Source organism: Varroa destructor, unplaced genomic scaffold (genome assembly GCF_002443255.2).
Source record: "Varroa destructor unplaced genomic scaffold, Vdes_3.0 BEIS01000002.1, whole genome shotgun sequence".
Taxonomy (NCBI): Eukaryota; Metazoa; Arthropoda; class Arachnida; order Mesostigmata; family Varroidae; genus Varroa; species Varroa destructor.
This window is the reverse complement of record NW_019211455.1, coordinates 36,473,729-36,491,889: the sequence shown is the minus strand read 5'-3', so window position 1 is coordinate 36,491,889 and position 18,161 is coordinate 36,473,729. Positions and strand designations below refer to the sequence as shown.

The following is an 18,161-nucleotide window of genomic DNA, read 5'->3' as shown; positions in this document are numbered from 1 at the left end:
AGGGATCAAGAAACTACGAGTATACAGTGCCTAACTTACGCCCATTACACTACTTTAAATATATGATACTTGCTGAATCTAAAAGATTGACTTGGCAATTAAGAAAAAAAAGAAAGTTTAATCAAAAACATCGTATTCACACTTATATAGAGAGCACCGTTTCTTCTATTTTAACACTTATTGACTACGACATGCCAACCTTGTCCCCTTGCGTACGTAATTCACTTCTGTTGTAACTTCTTTGCGGATACTATACAGTCTATCCGTTAAAAGGTCATGTTTAGGGTTGAGCACTCGATTTCTTTTTATCTATTATATATACATATATATTTATCTCCATCCATAATTTCCATTTTTTTTATTCCTTTTACCTGTCTCCTTTTATTTCAGTTTTTTTTATAACTTGTCAATTGCTATATGTTTGATATACATTTTAGTAAGCATGATATTGTTTTCCTTCAGTTAAACTTTTTGAAGTTTGGGTTTCGGTTTGTTGATTCACCAGTTTCTCATTAATCATGCTTCTTTTGGCGTCTTCAAAATAAATTAGAGTTTTCTAAATATGTAGGAAAGTGATGAATGATCACTGCAAACACAAAACGACATCGAAAAGTGCAGAAATATAATAGTTAAAGGCATTAAGATGAAAAGGCCAGTTCGCTAAAGCGTTCAAATGAGTGCTTAATCGGTATGGTTTAAAGCCCCCTTTGTGGATTTTCTGGATCCAGAAAAGCGGCAATGATCCCACAACCGCCACCTTTTAAAATAGATAATAAGCCCAAATCTGGTTTTGAAACAGGAGTCTTCATTGAGTTACTGTATCTTTTGGCAAACAACTCAGAATTTCCGGCTTTTGGATTGCTAGTGTCTTTCTAGCTGTTCAGCCGAAAAGATGGCCTTCCACCGGGTGCAGTTACCTTGCATATAAGGCGTATACATGATACTGCCGGAAGCTATGAAATCCTATTTACTCGCCTTCGGAGGTAGCCTCGGACTAGCCTATTCTCTATCTGATAGGTCATGTGGGTCTGGATGTAGTTCTTTCGATTCGCACAGGCTGTTGCGTTCTCGCTACACTTTTTTCTGATTAACTTCTAATAAGCAAAAATATTAAAAACACGCCATAAGAAGCTAAAATGAAATTGGCAATTGATAGCAGTGTACTAAAATATAACAGGTATTATACGAGTAATAAAAAATCAAGAAACAAGCTTCGAAGTTAAAAGCGAACATCATTAAAAAAAATGATAGACTTTTGTCCAAGAAAAGATACAAAGATTAATATAGCCCATTTCAAAACGTTAGATACGTATGCATGTTGTTGGTTTCCGATAGTTCGTCTTCCACTACAAGCAAATAGTCTCCTCTATATGTTGGGTCGCTAATAACAAAGTGTACTAATGTGCTTATTGCTATTGTGCTAAAGAAAACCGTTTATATATCTGGTCCGTCTCCTAGTATAGATAACTATAGCCATAGTACATTCAGATCTAACTTCTTAGCACGAATTGCTTCTTTTATACTTCTAGACGTACCTTCTGCTAACTGTATACACTGAGAACGGCTACATGAAGATACATATTTATTAAGATTCTGGTATGTCGGAATCAACCTGCTATATTTAGTAAAAATTAAATTTTATGCAGAATTGCATTGTTGGCTCATGTATCTTTGCGTATGTATAACTATTTCGATAATCCGGCACAAAGTCTGGTAGAGAACTCCATAGAGTCTAGTAGAAAACTCATAATAAAATGATTACTGGGTCACTTCAGTATTGGTCTTTCAAACTGAAACTTCAATTAATGTCTTTGCGTTCATCTGATCATCAAGTGGATGTCAACTAATTTTTAAAAAAAAAAAAGATACTTTTAAAGTAACGCAACGTTTGGTGAAGATAAGTCGCTTCTTGGTTACGCTGGCAGGAATTTTCAGCTAAATGATCGCCTGTGGAAAAATACCTGGGATCTTACATGAAAGAGTACAAAAGCTAAGAAGAAAAACTGGGTGTGTTCTCCGGTCAATTCAGTTTACTGCACGTGAACGCAATGAACGATTCTGAATGAAAACTCCTGTATGTTAGCGTTACATTTTCGCTAGAATGTAGTTCCTTTGGTTTGTTAAGAGCGATAACTTTAGTCTGTTAGAAAACGTCTAGAAAGTATTAAAATGGCAGAATTAATGGGTCAGATGAGTGGCTTTCAGTTTCAAGCATTCCATTAAACTAGCTTCGTGTGCTTAGTGCTAAACGACAGTAGCTTTTTTTACCGCAATTCGAATTCCCCAAAATATCCTAGTATCTCTGATTGAACTTAGTGGCAAACTTCTTGCAGCTTGAATTACTTTAATACTACTAATAATAATAATAGACATAAAATTTTGTACAGTATATATAATAATTTTGCAAGTTTTAAAACTTTTGTAGACATGACTTTAAAATCTATAAAATAATTTGCATAAGAAATTTTTACACATCGTAGCATAACGTGTTGCTCTATTGAGCTCCCTTGATACTTTACTAGTAATTATTCAGCCGCTTAAAGCATACTGGACATACATGAATATGAAGCATGGTTTCTATATTCATTTTTGGAGAGCTTTCGGATGGATAAATTTGCAATTATCAAGTAAGTTCACGTTTTATCACGGAATTAAAATGAATGAAATTTACACACACCAGCAGCAACATGCACTACTATAACTTGCGGTACGCCCGCGAAATTTCATATTGATCACTTTCTCATATATTCGAAAAAAACGTGGCTAGATGTAGCAGACACTGTTCTCCACAGTTACTAGCTAAATAGATACTAACTAGATTGGCATATACAGCATAAATATGGGGGCTTTGTTTTTTTTAGCATAAATTGAACTGTTAAAAAAATGTCGTTTTCATCACACTGTTCCTCGTTAAACCAAACTTCCAAGTTAAAGTTAAATGATAAAATAAGAATTCGATTAGTAGGATCCTGTCCATGATTCCATTTAGGTATATACAGCGAACCTGGTTAATTATACTATTTCTGTTATTGGTGTACTTACTTGATTTGCTGCTCCCAAAAGTTCCAGGAAAACTTCTGGAGGACTAGAGGGACCCTCGTGAAAACCAGTTCGGACCGTCTAGGTCTAGTAACCCGTCTGAAGCAATGCTAGCGCAGTTCCACACGAAAACCTCGAAACATTTATTCAAGTCTAAGAGGCAACACACATGATTTTGACCCTCTATTCTAAAATTTACAACAATCAAATTCTGATTATTCCGAAGTATTTATGACAATATTGGCTGAAACATACGCCAATCCGGTCGTTCCTAAGTATGTCAGATGCGTGAAGGCTTCCGAACATTTCGCATTGTTTCGTCGCTGCCGATTTAACTCTTCGTTAAATCCTGTGTATATAAAACGTTTCTAAGCAAGATTTTCGCATCGCAGTGAATGAACGCTTTATTGAACAAAACTACTCGTCAAGGATGTCCCTATCAGTACTTAGAAAAACGTATATAGTTATTAGTTCTGTGTGGACTACTTGATTATGAAAAACTGGCACGGTTTTTCTTCTTTAAAAACGCGACACTCTTCTTCAACGTTTAAATGGCTACATTCGACCATTGATTATGCTAAAAACTGCACTCGTAACTATCTACTATCAGATATGCAGTAACTACTGCATTACTTTAAGTGAAAATCAAACCTGCCAACTTTTAAGATACTTTTATAAATGAAGCTGAGGGCCAAATACGTTAAAAATTCCCCCTTGCCTTTTATTTTCTCTCTTTGGAAATACACGTCAACGTACCTCCATGGAGTTTCGGCAAAAGGGCCTTCAAAAGAATGTCGATTGCTAGGCTCAAATACTGCCGCTGTGTGCATAGTGACAAACGTAATGTCGTATTTTTTGGTTTGTCAATGGTCGAAATTGCGTACAAACGCACATTGAACCCTATAATAGGATCAAATTGTCAACTATGATACGGCTGCTTCAATATTTGTCGTTCTGACAAAAACTATACTGTAATATAAACCTGTCGGTAAGCGCTACCGAGTGTCTAGCTTTAGGGCTGGCCACTCCGTTACGTAACAGCTCAGTTGATTCACTCGATTGGAGGGCCCGCCCGGACCACAACAAGGTTGTTCCCAATAGAGATCCTTAACTCATGTAAGGGCCGGAGAACTCTTAAGTCTAAGGCTTTAGATAGGATTTGTGTAAGTCCGAAGAGTCGCGCCTATCTTTTCTTGTTTGAAGTGGGAATACCTAATAATAGTTTTAGTAACCTAATGATATTAAAGTATGCAATCTAAAGAGGCTACTTTGTCTCAACCTTTTTTCCGAAAGGCACCTTAACATGAAGTGATATTGCGGATTTAAAAGTACGTCACCTAGAAAATGGAGACGTATGCCTGTCAAGAGTACCACTTCGCACTGCTCGCCCCTATTTCATATTCAAAGACATATCAAGTTTATCTAGCATCTGGTGAAGTGTACTTGAACAAATTGAGCATTCGCATGGAAGTTTGAAGTTTATTTTATCCAAAAAATACATATCATGGCGGATTGTAGATATTACAGGCACACAGATATTGCAGTGTACCTGCGGCATCGAGTAGGCAGAGAGAACGCGCAGTACTTCTTCCACTATTTGAATTGCCGATTGTGTTCCGTTGTCGAGGTCAACCTGTGTTTCGGTTGGCACAATTAGCTCAGTTACCCATTGGATCTACGTGTTTATGTGTAATTATGACTGAACATATTTCCGTTTGTGCTGGAATATTTTGTCCAATTTAGGTGCGTCGCACAATATGGCAAGGTTACTAAATGGAAAGAGGCATACTACTTAGAGGCACATGCAACAAGAAAACACCATTGTCTGTGCCGTTTATGGTCACTTAAACTTGTTTTAACAGGAAGATTCTGTAGTCTTAGGTCAGCCGTAGTATTTACGTTGTCAAGTTTATAGAAGGTCTTTCATCTAAGCCCATGTCTGTTTTTTTTCTTATCTGTCTGGCTAGCATTCGACTCATCAGTACATGGTGAGCGATGATGATGCGCCTAATTGCCATCGTGGCCACTACAGTGACAATTAAATAGTACCTACTTTACTTCTCCCCAGTCCCCCGTTTACTGGAAATCCCCCCACTGCTGTCGCCGCCTGATAGAAGAGTGCTGCCTCTATTTGAAAGGCGATAACCTCTTCTCCAGTCACCACTATCACCAGTAACCTAAACCAACTGTAACTCTCTCGATTGTTTGAGTGTACACATGACCGCTGACCAGAGCATTGTCTCGCCACCGGCCTCAGGTCCTACCAGCATACATTTGTGGTATATATGGTGGCTAAAGCTTACAGAGTAGGGAAAACTGGTCATGAGCGCATATTCAAGTTAGTAACGGAGTCACTTCTAAAGGCAAACCGATGATGGAGACATAAACGACACTTGGCGTCTCATTGCTGCACGCAAGCTTAAGCCAGTCAGTTGTAAGTGGGCCACTCTGAAAACGTTAGCTTGACTGTTTTTGTTCTTCACATTATGTTTTACTAAACTATTGGACGAATGTCTTACGCATTGTTACTATTAGTTTACCTGTTTATTATACTGACTGCTGTTTATGACGCTAGGAGTCCATTATGACGATAGACAGCCCGTACGCATGTGGCCTTGGCCGCTGGCACCCTCGATGGCTGCAAAAGTTTTCCCATCCGGCGATTTATATGATCTTCTTTTCGGCACTCGGAATACTTCAAGGTGCCTACTATTCATACTTTGTTGGCATTAGCAACACCCTGGAAAAACGCTTTGCCTTCAGCTCCTCAACGGGTTCAGTGGTCAACATGGCGGACAATCTCGGACCGATTAGTAAGTAAAATAGTTTTTTCTTGTCCAGTTATAAACGAACGTTTGTTTTCCCAGTATTTTGTAGAATGGTCAGAGTTGTGCAGTCTCCTCAACGAACATTCATATTTTTTACTAAAATGTTACTGCAGTATAATTAATATTTATCGCATTCGTGGTCAAAGTGTCTATCATTAACTGCGCGTTCTTTTGCTTTCATTGTGCAATCATTACCTATTGGTTATGCTTTGGCAAGCATAACCAATAGGTAATGATAGATGGTTCTCGTCTACTGTTTTACTGACTTACTGACCCATTGATTAACTAACAGTTTTTCTACTGTGGTTGCTGACGGTATTGCAGTGTTCAGTGCTCTCATCGGATATTTAAGTTCTCGAGGTCATAGACCTCGTTGGGCCGCAGGCGCGATGGTCGTAGCAGGCATTTCTAGCTTTCTGGGTGCACTGCCGTACTTTCTTTATGGGCCCGACAATGACTACTTCGACGAAGAGACCAATATGGTTATTGAGCCAACCTCTGACGATATTGACTTTTGTAACGAAGCCGAGGTAGAATTGATGGCGCAAGAATGTGGCAGTGAGAAACTGAAGAACATTCCTTCGATCGTGCTACTCTTCTCATCGAACTTTCTTAATGGTATTGTAGCCAGTGTATACTACTCGGCGGGTACATCGTACTTAGACGACAGCGTCTCGAAAGTGCAAGCTCCAATGTATATGACCGTTACAGCATTTATGAGAGGAATCGGCCCTATATTGGGCTTTCTGCTGTCGTCTTACTGTTTATGGCGGTATGAAGATCCCCAGCATCCCCCGTCATATGATTTCGAGGATCCACGATGGATCGGTGCCTGGTGGCTTGGCTTTGCTATACTGTCATTTTTTATGACCATTTTTTCAGTTCCTTTGTTGTTTTTCCCTAAATCCATGAACCGACCGGAGTCGCAGCTGACAATTGGCCAGCGCTCGGAAAAACTAAAACACAATAATGAAAAAGTAAATGAAGCGTTGTCGCAGCCGAAAACGTGTATGCTGAACTCGAAAGCAGCCCTCAAAACAAAAACTGGATCCTGGAAAGAAATGGCTATCGAAATTTACGCTGATAGCCTTCGATTAGCCAAAAACCCCATTTATATCCTTCATCTGTGCAGTCAGGTGTTCAAGTGGTTTGGTATTATCGGTTACTTTAATTATATGCAGAAATACCTTCAAGAACAATTTCGAGTATCAGCGTCCAAAGCATCGCTCTTTGGTGGTGCTGTACCTCTGTGCGTTGCTCTCGTAACGACTTCAATAGGCGGCATCTTTTTACGGTAAGTAACGATTTCAAAACGCTGAACTCATATACGGACTAATCGTTTTAGTTGTATGTATTTCAAGATATTTTCAGACAGTCAAACGATGTTTATTAGGGGTTGCTTGATATCGCGGCTAAGGTATTTAAGTTATAAATACTTATTACCCTCAACTATTTTACTATCCAGAATGCGGTGTAGAACGGATTGCAATAGTCAGTACTAACAAAAAATAATTGATGCCAACTAAAAAAATGATTTCCCTTTGAAAATTAGAATTATTATGGTAGCGTGGCTAACATGATTCATGGTGCAGAATTGCTTCCCGGAGATTTGTTCAACAATATAAGAAAAATTGCAAAGAATGAATTTAATTTATTATTATTATACAATGTGGTATATTGTTGATACAACAGTAGTGTTTGTAGTGTTTTCGTGCTTGAACACCGACAAAAAACACTACAGGTTTGTTTTCAGAACAGTTTGTACAGCCAACTTGGGTAATTCATTTTATTAGCATGTCTTATAATGTCGCCCTAAAATCATTATAGGACGGTTTTCAAGTATGAAAGTAATTCGTAGGTAAAAGCTAAAAATCATATTCCAAGCATCACAATGCACGTTTTTCTAAATTACACAGATATGATTAGAGGTGGGTCAACAGTGTACCAGTGCATCAAAAAATGTGATTCAGTAAATCTTTAACCTTTGTCTTAGCAACACTATAAGAAATTCCCCAGAGACTGAAAAGATCTTTTCTGCTCTAAATCTCGTTAGTTGTTTTGATTCCACATAACAAAGACAACTTTGAGTTAATAAATGAAAAATGTATGAAAATGACGTATATATCACATTTTGATGTATTTGTTTGGAGCAAAATCATCATCATGGCCTACTATAAAAATTTTAAAGAATTATTGCACCGCTGAGGGTCACATAAATTTTGTTTTTAGTGTAATATAGCTTAATTTTAGACAACATGATGAAGTTTTCCTATATAGACAAATGGGACCCCATAAATCCTTACATTTGAAACAGCTGAGTCTAAGATCATTCGGACATTAAAATATAGTTGTATCATTCATAATTATGTTACAACGGAGCTTTGCGTCGATAAAACGAGGCGTGCTGTTGTTGATGACATAAAAAGAATACTACTACCTTCAGCCTTACCAGTGATGACCCAAGCACCGCGAGTAATGTGCAAACATTTTATTGACAGGTATGTGAAACCAAAGCCGAAAACACTGACACTGCTGATGTTTATCTGTGAAGTTGTCACGGTCATCCTGTTGGCGTCACTCATATTCTATAGTTGCGAACCCCCTGATTATACAATGGGTCCTAAAAATGCCGAATCGATGGACGATATGATTAACACGTGTAACGCTAACTGTCATTGCTCCACTGAGATTTTCCACCCCGTTTGCATCGGTTCCACAACCTATTTTTCCCCGTGCTGGGCTGGATGTCGTACAAATAGTTTGCTTACGAATACATCCGACCCTACAATAGATGTAAGTACTAACTTTCTGTTTTGTTTTTATTAATGACTGAATGAAGAATATGTGCATGTTGGAGTTTAATACCTTAGCGAATGCTTGTACCATCTAACAATTACACTCAAGGGCACCGTATGAGATTTTTAGAATTTATGATATCGGCGGTAAAATTTACCTAGGTTTGATCAACTACAATTCATTGAAATTAGGTTCACTTGTGGTTCGCTAACTCTAAATGCAGGAAAATTATTATTTCGAGAAAAAGTTTAACAACAAACGTTCAGACACGATGACGTGCCGTCATAAAGTATTGCACATTTGCAATGCGCGACTGCGCAATGAAATCTAAATTTAGAAGTTAGACTTCAATGTCTTAATGCCCACCGACACTAAAGAGGCGAAAGGTCTATCAACTCTTCCAAATTATTGATCAACTTGTTTTGATTGGTCAATCAAACGAACAACTTTATATATTTCGTCCCTTTTTACTACGACAAGCTTTGTCGTCGTAAAAAAGTAAGTCGCTCAACTAAAAATGAACTAGCGTTGTCTACGCGCTTCTATAAAGCATGTTTTGGATCCCAATTAATTATTACGAAACAAGTCAAATATCTGTTGCTCGTCATGGCGCAGTGGTAGAATGTTTACCTGTAGATTTGAATCTGGGCGTAGACAAGCACACATTGATGCTTCAGTAAGGACCCGAACATCAATCGGAAAAGCGATAAGTCGAGACTCCTTCTCCTGCTCCGTCATCCAGAGTGCCTATATTTAATCTAACTCGTCGTAGAAATTACGGCTGAGGGCCAGTTTAGGAAAAGTTACGCTGGGTCACGTTTAGCACTGCGCATTAAACAGAGAGTATATCCGGAGATAAAAATTTTATTAGTACTATTATTCTTATTTGTTTGTCGTCTATTTTGGTGAATATTAACAGGCAATATGTGGTTTTAAAGCCCCAAACATAATTCGAAGTGAGAATTAGTTTGCTTTTTAATAGAAAAAGCATAGCTATTTATAAATGTATGTAAAAGCAGCTATATGATAACATCGCTACTATTCGTTTAGCTTTACCAGAGGTTAGAACAAAGCCAAGGAATAGATCTGCTGAACCGAACTGTTGCTTCTGCTGCCCAGTCATTAGTCTGTAATAAACCCACCAGTTACAAGCATGATAGGAAAATTATGGTAAATATTAAAGGCTCAATGAGCCTTGTGTCCGCTTCAGGTGCACGCCTACACTAAACATATGACCTTTCCCAAATTCAGATATGTGCATGTGTTCTAATGAATCACATTAATGGTCCATCTGCAATTTCAGCGCTACGAGAATTGCGAATGTGCCAAGTATCTGGTGAAGAGTCAGCCGTTTCAACACTCGCTTGATGCTGTCGAGGGTCGCTGCAATGAAGAGACTCCGGAATGCACGCGACAGTTTACATTATACGTGGTGACACTTACCTTAATGTACTGTCTAGCATTTCTGCTTCAGGTCGCTCACATATTACTACCCATGCGGTGTGTCGAGAGACGCGACAAGACCTTTGCTCTCGCGGTCTTTGAGGGCGTCTGCTGCCTATTCGGTAAGTGCCGACTTGGTCATGAATTGTATGTAGAACATTATCTACAATACTTGCTTGGCTTACAGTCATATCACACAAATCAGTTGATTACCAGCCTCCGACTTCTACATGGATATCTGCGCATTTAGCATCTTACCACTTGTTTTTATTATTTGATTTTGGCTCTATAGAAGAGAGCCTATGAATAGTACGATAACATTTTATTGTATAATTTTCGTGTGCAAAACGAACCTTTTTTCAAAAATGTTAATCGAAATATACACTAAGGTCTACTCTACGGATTTTCCGACTGCATGTCTTGATAGTTGAGCATACGAGAAAAATGTTGTAAACAATGCATTGAAGCGTTACGTTAAGTACTAGTCATTCGAGAGAGTCATCCAGAGAACGCGAAAATGTTTGAAAGTATATAATCTATTGGACATTGAATTAAAATTATTAATGGTAAAAGGAGCTCTATACGCTATATTTAGTTTAGCAGACGAAACATGAGCACTTGTAGTCTAAAGTTAACTAATATGGCAGGCACCTACCAGCAGTTAGCCCGTCTCTTCATCCTTTTACCCTTCTGCGGTCTTCACATAGGAATATTTCAATAATTTTGTTACCTTGGTAGCGTTCTCCTATTAATGAATTTCCTTGGTCGAACTTCAACTATAGCTAAATTGCATACCTAAAGCTTATTCGCTTTTCGGCTGCAATTTTGCACTGTTTCCATTGGAACGACGAAGACAACGAAATGGTATCTGTTTGATAATCCTTTCGATGCTCCTCTCGTAATGGCAACCCTTTTTCCATGCTTAGACTGTTTCGAGAAAACAGCTAAGTTCGAAGCAGCTTGTGTTCCAGACAGACATATCGATTTTTAGTTCGATATACATAACTTGTCTCTGAAAGCTAGCACCTCTGCTAAGGACTTATCATGTGACCTTCAATCATGTCGTACAATAGAATACGACAAATTTTGCAGAAAAAAATGCATAAGATTTCTGAATCTCTGCAATATTTACTTTCATATAAATCGATTATTTCATTACTCCTGTTTTTTTTTCTCTGTAAATTATGTCGACGCAGCATTCGTGCCTTATCCGTTCGCCTACAGTTTCGTCATCGATCAGTCATGCATTCTATGGGAAGAGAGCTGTCACCAACGAGGCAACTGCTGGATTTACGACTTATCAGCGCTAAATGGCCGCTTGCATGGGATGCCTGTAATAACCTGCGCTATTAATTGCCTTTGTATCTATGGAATTTATCTGTTCGCCAATGAGACACGATTAGCTAGATTTTACGAAGATGATGATGATGATCGCGATAGTGAGGACCGCGACATGCATCAGCAAAGGACCGAAGAACGAGGAGCACTGAAAGCTGATAGCTTTGTACCGGAAGTGCCCTTAGTTTAGCTTCACCTTCAACAAGAGCCTCCATTTTTATCAGAACGAACGAAGAAAAGGCAATAATGATTCTATCAGTAGGTTAACAATACTCGCAAAAATAATTAAAATTATATGTTTGTCGAAGTCCTAAAGGTTATAATAGACCTGTTTGTAAATAATATTAGCTGTAAAAAGAGAGAAGTTGACTGTATACAGGGATATATGTAAAATCCACTGTTAATAAATAACTATCTTAACAATGATAACGTTATTACCTACAGTAGGGCTCTGTTATGTATAGTGTCGCCATAAGATGCTATGGCAGTACCACCAAAACCGCTGAGGTGTATTATATATATATTATGTACAAATGGTGAACAATATGCTATAAATATAGTGTAATTTTTTATTAAATAAACACTACACGTGTTGAATGTATCTTGTCCAAAACCTAACTGCTTTCATTCGGATGCCAGATAGATGCTTGCGGCTAATATATCTTATAACATATATCGTGTACAGAGCAAACTGTAGCTTAAAGGACACTGAATAATGGGTTTCGTTTTCAGTGTCGACATTGATCGTATTGACCAAAGAACACGTGTCGTTGTTTCTATTGTCACACTTCGTCGATCTTTATAGTGGTGCTTTGCAACTTTCTCGTAAAGATCAGTTGTGTATGCATAATTTTGCCAGCGCTCTGAATGTCTAGATTGGCCTCTACCTGGGTGCATTCTTGTATGGATGTTTACACATTTAGGAGAGATTCTTCCCTTGCTATTTCTAGCTCCTGACTGAGTCGTAAAACCTTGCGCTTGAGGAATGTGTTGTATTTTTTGAGGTAACGAATCATGTCTGATTGTTTCTCCACAATGTCTTCCAGAGGTCCGTTGTCCCTACTCAAGCACAAAGGTATTCATTAGTGAAGACTCGTAACGATCCACTCTCTGGGATAACATAATCACTCCCTAAAAGTCTTATACACGCCATAGAACATCCTGATGACAAGCTTATTTCTATGGTTTGTTTATCCCAGCAATGAAATGATTGTCACAATACGGAACATTATGTATTTGAGAAACGAGTTTCATTGAATTTTTAATAACCTAAGCATTTACATTAATTTTCAACCTACTTAGCTTCTATAAGTACTTTTGGTAAAACGAAAATAAGTTAACTTTGCTTTTTACCGATATCCAATTTCCGCGCTAGTTTGTGCTTGTAGAATGCTCGTGATGAAATCTTGAGGTTCAATTTCCGGTTGAAGTTTGTTACGGTGAAACTCGCAACTTAATTCTATGAATATTGCAAAAAAAAAAACGAAAAAATGTAAAGGCCGAGGTACATTCGTATCTGTCGAGGTATCTGTCGACGCACAGTATAAAGGCGTTCTTTAATAGTAAAACCCGTTATGGGAGAGAAAATATTTTGTTAAAGGCCGTGGTGTATTGTGAACCGCTGTTCTAGAAGAAGAGACCTAAATAAACAGGACAGAGTCTGCACTTTTACGGTTGATATGAACAATTATATACATTTCTAGAATCTAATAATCAAACGTCATTATACAGCTAAGTGCTTTTATTGAACTACGTCCTACAAAGGCAAATTAAACAGGCGTCTACCTACTTAAATAGTACATGAGTACAGGAACGATGATTATTGTTTCCAAAGTGATGATTGCCTGCAGGTAGATATACGATGCTATGTTGGGAGGGCATCGAAGACGATCCACGCAGTAATCTGCGATCAACACGCTCACGATAAGCATCATAATTGTACCTGACGTAACAAGCACAAACGCAAAAGAGATTCCGTCATAAAAATGGTTAGATTAATTAAACTAATTCATGTTTTCTTTGAACTTGATAATCATCGTATCTCTATAAGTTTCTATAAGCACAAAGTTTTAAGTTAATATGTGCTAATTTCGCTTGCCAACAAAACACGACAGCTAGAAAAACAGCCATTTAGTTATGTTCACTTTTAAACAGCCTTTATAGCTTACCTTCTTTCTCTATGCGCCATAGTTGTGTACAGCATAGTAGTACACTTTCTATGAATTTACCATGAATGGGCTAAGTGGGCAGCAACGAAAACGAGTGTCATGTTTAGAAAATGGGTTTTTCATTGCGGCCTACAAAAGGACCCAGCACGTAAATGGGGCTGTGACGAAGCTCCAATGAGATTCGCCATCCGTTGGCTTCTTGACATATTTGAAAGAAAAATTTAGTTTCACATAGGACTAAGCATGGTGGTGCTCGTATAGTTAAAACGGACGAAAACATCGATTCTGTCTGACGTAGTGTTTATAGAAGCTCAGGGTGGTTCGCAAACCTCCGTATCGAAAGCCGAAGTCTTTGCGCGCTTACAAGATTCACGCAACAAAAATGCTGAAATCTAAAAATCTTTTAACAGAGTTGGCTCCCTAATTGTTGGACAGGTTAAAACGAGAGAACGAATTTTACAAAAAACTTGTCTTCAGTAATGAGGCATATTTTTATATGATGGGCCATCTGACCAAAGAAAATTATCGTCTATAACGGACAGAGAACCCCTGCATAATCGATGGTAGGTGCAACAACTGGATCGGAAATATTACTAGTCGCCTTTCTTCGAAAAAAGCTATGACCCCTGTTTGATATTAGGAAATGACCTTAGATTTTTTGTACGCCCAAGTCATTGAAAAATCTTTTCAGGACTTGTGGTCGCGGTTGGTCCACCTTAACCGCAGTTGATAACTAATAACGCAATTACGTTATTCAAGAATCACTTCGCAAGCGGCTGATCTTCAAGTGACGTCGGATGGCCTCCAGATCATGTGAAAAATTCTATTCGACTTCTTTTTATATGAGCACCTGAAAAGCAAAATGTATTACGGCGATCGACAAAGAGTGGAGAAAATACGTGTGCCGTCAGAGATGGGGTTAGGTAAATGCAAAAAAATGACTACGAACTGGGTAAAATGAATAACTACCATGAGGAAAACCAAGGAAGCCTTCCTTATTGACCTTGTATTTTTAAGTGAAATCTAAAATGTGTAAAGTTTGTAATAAAGAAAGATTAATGTAAATATATTTAGCTGTTTGTTCTTTTTGGCGTCATATAGAAATTGCTCCCAAAAAGTTGGCTGTCTTTCTATAGGGCCTGAAATCATGTCAGTAAATCAGTCAGAGTTATTGGCAAAAAAGACGTTATTTCAGAAAACATTTCCTACCTGAGCTCATTAGGTTAAGAGTAATTCTCCGCAGATTTTTCGATTTCTGATAAAAGTCAATGAATCCATAACACGATAGGAGCGTGTGCTGTTTGCGGAGGTAAGCGTCTAGAATGTATGAAAGCGCCCACACAACACAGTGAAGATAGACAATGAGGGAGTATACAGCCATGGGAAGATGCGGTACGTAGGGGAGCACAAATGATAACACAAGCAAGCCCACCTATAAATAGAGGCAGACAAATTTACAGTAAAACCAAGCATCGAGGTTAGTGATTTTATTTTATAATAAAATTATCCACTTGGCATGCTGAAAATCCGTCAGGAGCTAGAGGTCGAAAAGCAATCAATAGCATACGCAAAGTAGGCATGATAATATACTAAGTACAACATAACACAACGGTTATCAAACTTGTTTATTATACGTTTAGGCATATGTGATCTCTGAGTTTATACAAATATACTTTATAAAACCCTAGATAAAAAATTCACTAGGTATTGCTCCTAAGTATCAAAAATATCAGTTAAATATTAACAGCAATAGTCTATAGTGAAAGGTACCACAAACCATATAAATAATTTGAAAAGAAATGACAGCGCTAGTCTCTACGCGATTATCTGGGGGGTCGAGGGCGGCACATAAACGCGCTGCGTCGTTGTCTACATCTTCCACCGCATTGAAAGCGATTTCATTGTCACCTGAGGCTGCTTGCTCTGGCAACGATTGGCCCTGTAATAACACAAAATAGACAAGTAAACCTTAGTTACTGTAAAATATAATTAGAATAATTTCTTATAGCCTTGATACTGTCAGCGTCATTGCAAACAGTCTTATTTTATTTTTACTCGTTGTAGATACGTGTTAGACTTACCGCGCGATAGTTGTGTGTGTGTGTGTACGTATTCACGCTATCAAGGAATAGGCAAGTAGAAATTAGAGAATGTTTAGAAAAATGTTTTATAAAAAAGAAACTGACGACAAGTCGCTCATGGAAAATGGTACCTTATTATAAGTGGCAGAATTATTAAGCGCTCCAGAAATATAAAAACGTACCAAATCTATAGTGCATTTTGCCAAAAATTGCGGGTAGCGATTCTTCAAATAGATGATCATTTAGAATAAATATAGGCCTTGAATTACCTTTATTTTAATAACAATGTGCTAAAACTTATTATGGCTATATAGCAGTCGCAGGTCTGTAACGCAAGAGGGACATGACTGGTGCGTGAACAAGTTTTGCAAACCCAATCCGGCAGGATCTCTGTTAGTGGGAGCATTTCCTTGAGAGTATGTTGACGATAATCGGTTTTTTGACGCAGTGATAAAAGACAAAGCTATTCAAAAAATCCGATAAGAGTAGTCCGTGGTCAAATATGTAGTGGTGAGGCTAAGTGCGAGTTTAAATGATATTTAGTTATACAGTGAGTTCATATTAAAAACCCTTTCCAACAATATTACCTTACGTCCGCGTTTAGACTATTTTGTTAAGATCAGTGTGCGCCTTTGTCCCACCTATACAGTATGAAAAAATTGTGCCTAAAGAATCAGTTGCTACCCAAAAGCAATAAAATAAATCTTTGGTCAACAGCTAGATTTAGATTTCTGCGAGTTATGCTGAATTTATTAGCGCGCACTTATTTCTGTTTTTGGTATCTAAAGAAAACTGGTCAGTTTTCTGCATAAATGTATCTTATACATTCGTTCACTATATATAAGTAATTTGCCTAGCAGGACGTCAACATACCAGTAAAGTCGCTATGCCAGATACTAGAAATAATATTGGCACAAAAATGTCACGCACCCAAAACATTTCGGCTGAGTCTTTCTTCACTGCGATTTTATTAGTTTCGTCCTCAACATAAACTGTCATATGAATTGCACCACGATGCTGACCGTGTTATCTAAAGAATATAGTTTTATCTAGCAAATTGTGTACAACCAGTTGTTAAGAGGTCGTTACGATATAGGCCCGGCGCCCAATCGATGGCTGAAAAGACACAGCAGTATACTCACTCAGCAATAATTAACTGAACACAAAAATCCAGATAATTCATTTGAATTTCGAAGTTACTAGGCTTAATTACTCACAGACAGATAATCTGCATGAATAAAAAATGTTTACTTCAGCCAGATGAGAAAGCTTTAATTTGTAACTGACGATACAATTTCCGGTGGCTAAATTGCGGTTTTATTAATTTCATATTTACACTATATATCAAAAATTAAAAAAACTGTAATAATCTTGTTGCGTGTCTCTAATAAATGTAGTTAGTTGTTTCTGTACGCATTTGCCGATTGCTTACAAGCAAAAACAGAAAAGCTCTTGAGATTGAGATTGTTGCAAAAATGTTGAAATTTCTATTACACTGTTCATGTTATTAGTCAAACAGACACTTATTACTCAGCTCATCAAAACCATTAAACATAAATTCGTATAATTCCTGCTTAGTAGCAAACTAACAGAAAAAGGAACAGTATTTCGAACTCAGATGGCGCAACAAACGAAAAAAAACCTTTTCTATCATGAACCGCAATTCGAAACGTAACTGCTTTTGTTCGTCATTACAGTTTTCGGCAACAGCACGTACATTGATTTACCATCACAGTAGTGATGCTAAATGATAGAGACATGCTTTTCTGTGTGCGGAGTTTTCATACGTCTAATCACTAGAAGGCTGAAGATTTTTTCTTATTCTTTTCTATTTGTGTGACCTGACGGACACATAGTAGATCATCTTTGTTCAGCTTGACTTACGGACCATAGTGTACAAACTACACAAACAGAGTAAACGAATTCATTGCGCACAGTTGGTTGTATTATGGCAAATATATATTAGGATACATTGCTGTTAGGGGAAAAGCGTAGTTAATTATACCTGGATCACTGAAAGCCGTATGCTGTCAAAAAGTCATCTTTAAATATTCTAAAGGCATTATTAATAAAACCAGTATAATAGGTGAGCTAGATGAATGAGAAGAACCACGACAACATGATTACAATTCGGTAGAATGATAGAGCGAAAGAGGCTGATACATATATTTGTGAATCTTTGGACATCGTGCAACGTGGGGCAATGAGCAAGTGTTTAATTAAAATTGCAGTTTTTAAAGCATTAAGTATTAGCACGAAGCGTGTATTGCCAAAAATAACATTTTTACTTACTAAAACACACCGAAAAGGTTGACGTTTCATTGGTGTTATCATTTTCTTAAGTCCAGTGATATTCGTTTACCGTTTTTTTTTGCTCTGCGATCCTATCGTTTGATTTGGATGTTAACAAATTTGACTTGATCATTACGGACTTGTATTTGATTAATTTTTCTATAATTTTTATTTGT

General features: G+C 37.6%; 3 protein-coding genes across 3 annotated transcripts in view; 1 reads left to right on the top strand and 2 right to left on the bottom strand.

The window, feature by feature from the left end:
* Grip (Glutamate receptor interacting protein) overlaps nt 1-3,629 on the bottom strand; it is a 48,436-nt gene extending 44,807 nt beyond the window's left edge. Inside the window, exon 1 of the mRNA XM_086978565.1 lies at nt 3,043-3,629. The gene's annotated coding sequence lies outside the window, so the exon portion shown is untranslated. The remainder of the gene's footprint in view (nt 1-3,042) is intronic.
* Nucleotides 3,630-4,549: 920 nt separating this feature from the next.
* Nucleotides 4,550-12,057, top strand: LOC111244350 (solute carrier organic anion transporter family member 74D-like). The gene is made up of 6 exons (XM_022791355.2): nt 4,550-5,473; nt 5,615-5,852; nt 6,192-7,161; nt 8,366-8,660; nt 9,967-10,228; nt 11,303-12,057. Exons 2-6 carry the CDS (start codon nt 5,624-5,626, stop codon nt 11,632-11,634), a joined length of 2,088 nt encoding a protein of 695 aa, XP_022647090.1. The 5' UTR covers nt 4,550-5,473; nt 5,615-5,623; the 3' UTR covers nt 11,635-12,057.
* Nucleotides 12,058-14,291: 2,234 nt separating this feature from the next.
* LOC111244351 (uncharacterized) lies at nt 14,292-18,161 on the bottom strand. Its single transcript, XM_086978568.1, has 4 exons — nt 17,986-18,161; nt 15,390-15,551; nt 14,822-15,044; nt 14,292-14,462 (listed from the first exon to the last, which is right to left on the bottom strand). Exons 1-4 carry the CDS (start codon nt 18,025-18,027, stop codon nt 14,422-14,424), a joined length of 468 nt encoding a protein of 155 aa, XP_086834694.1. The 5' UTR covers nt 18,028-18,161; the 3' UTR covers nt 14,292-14,421.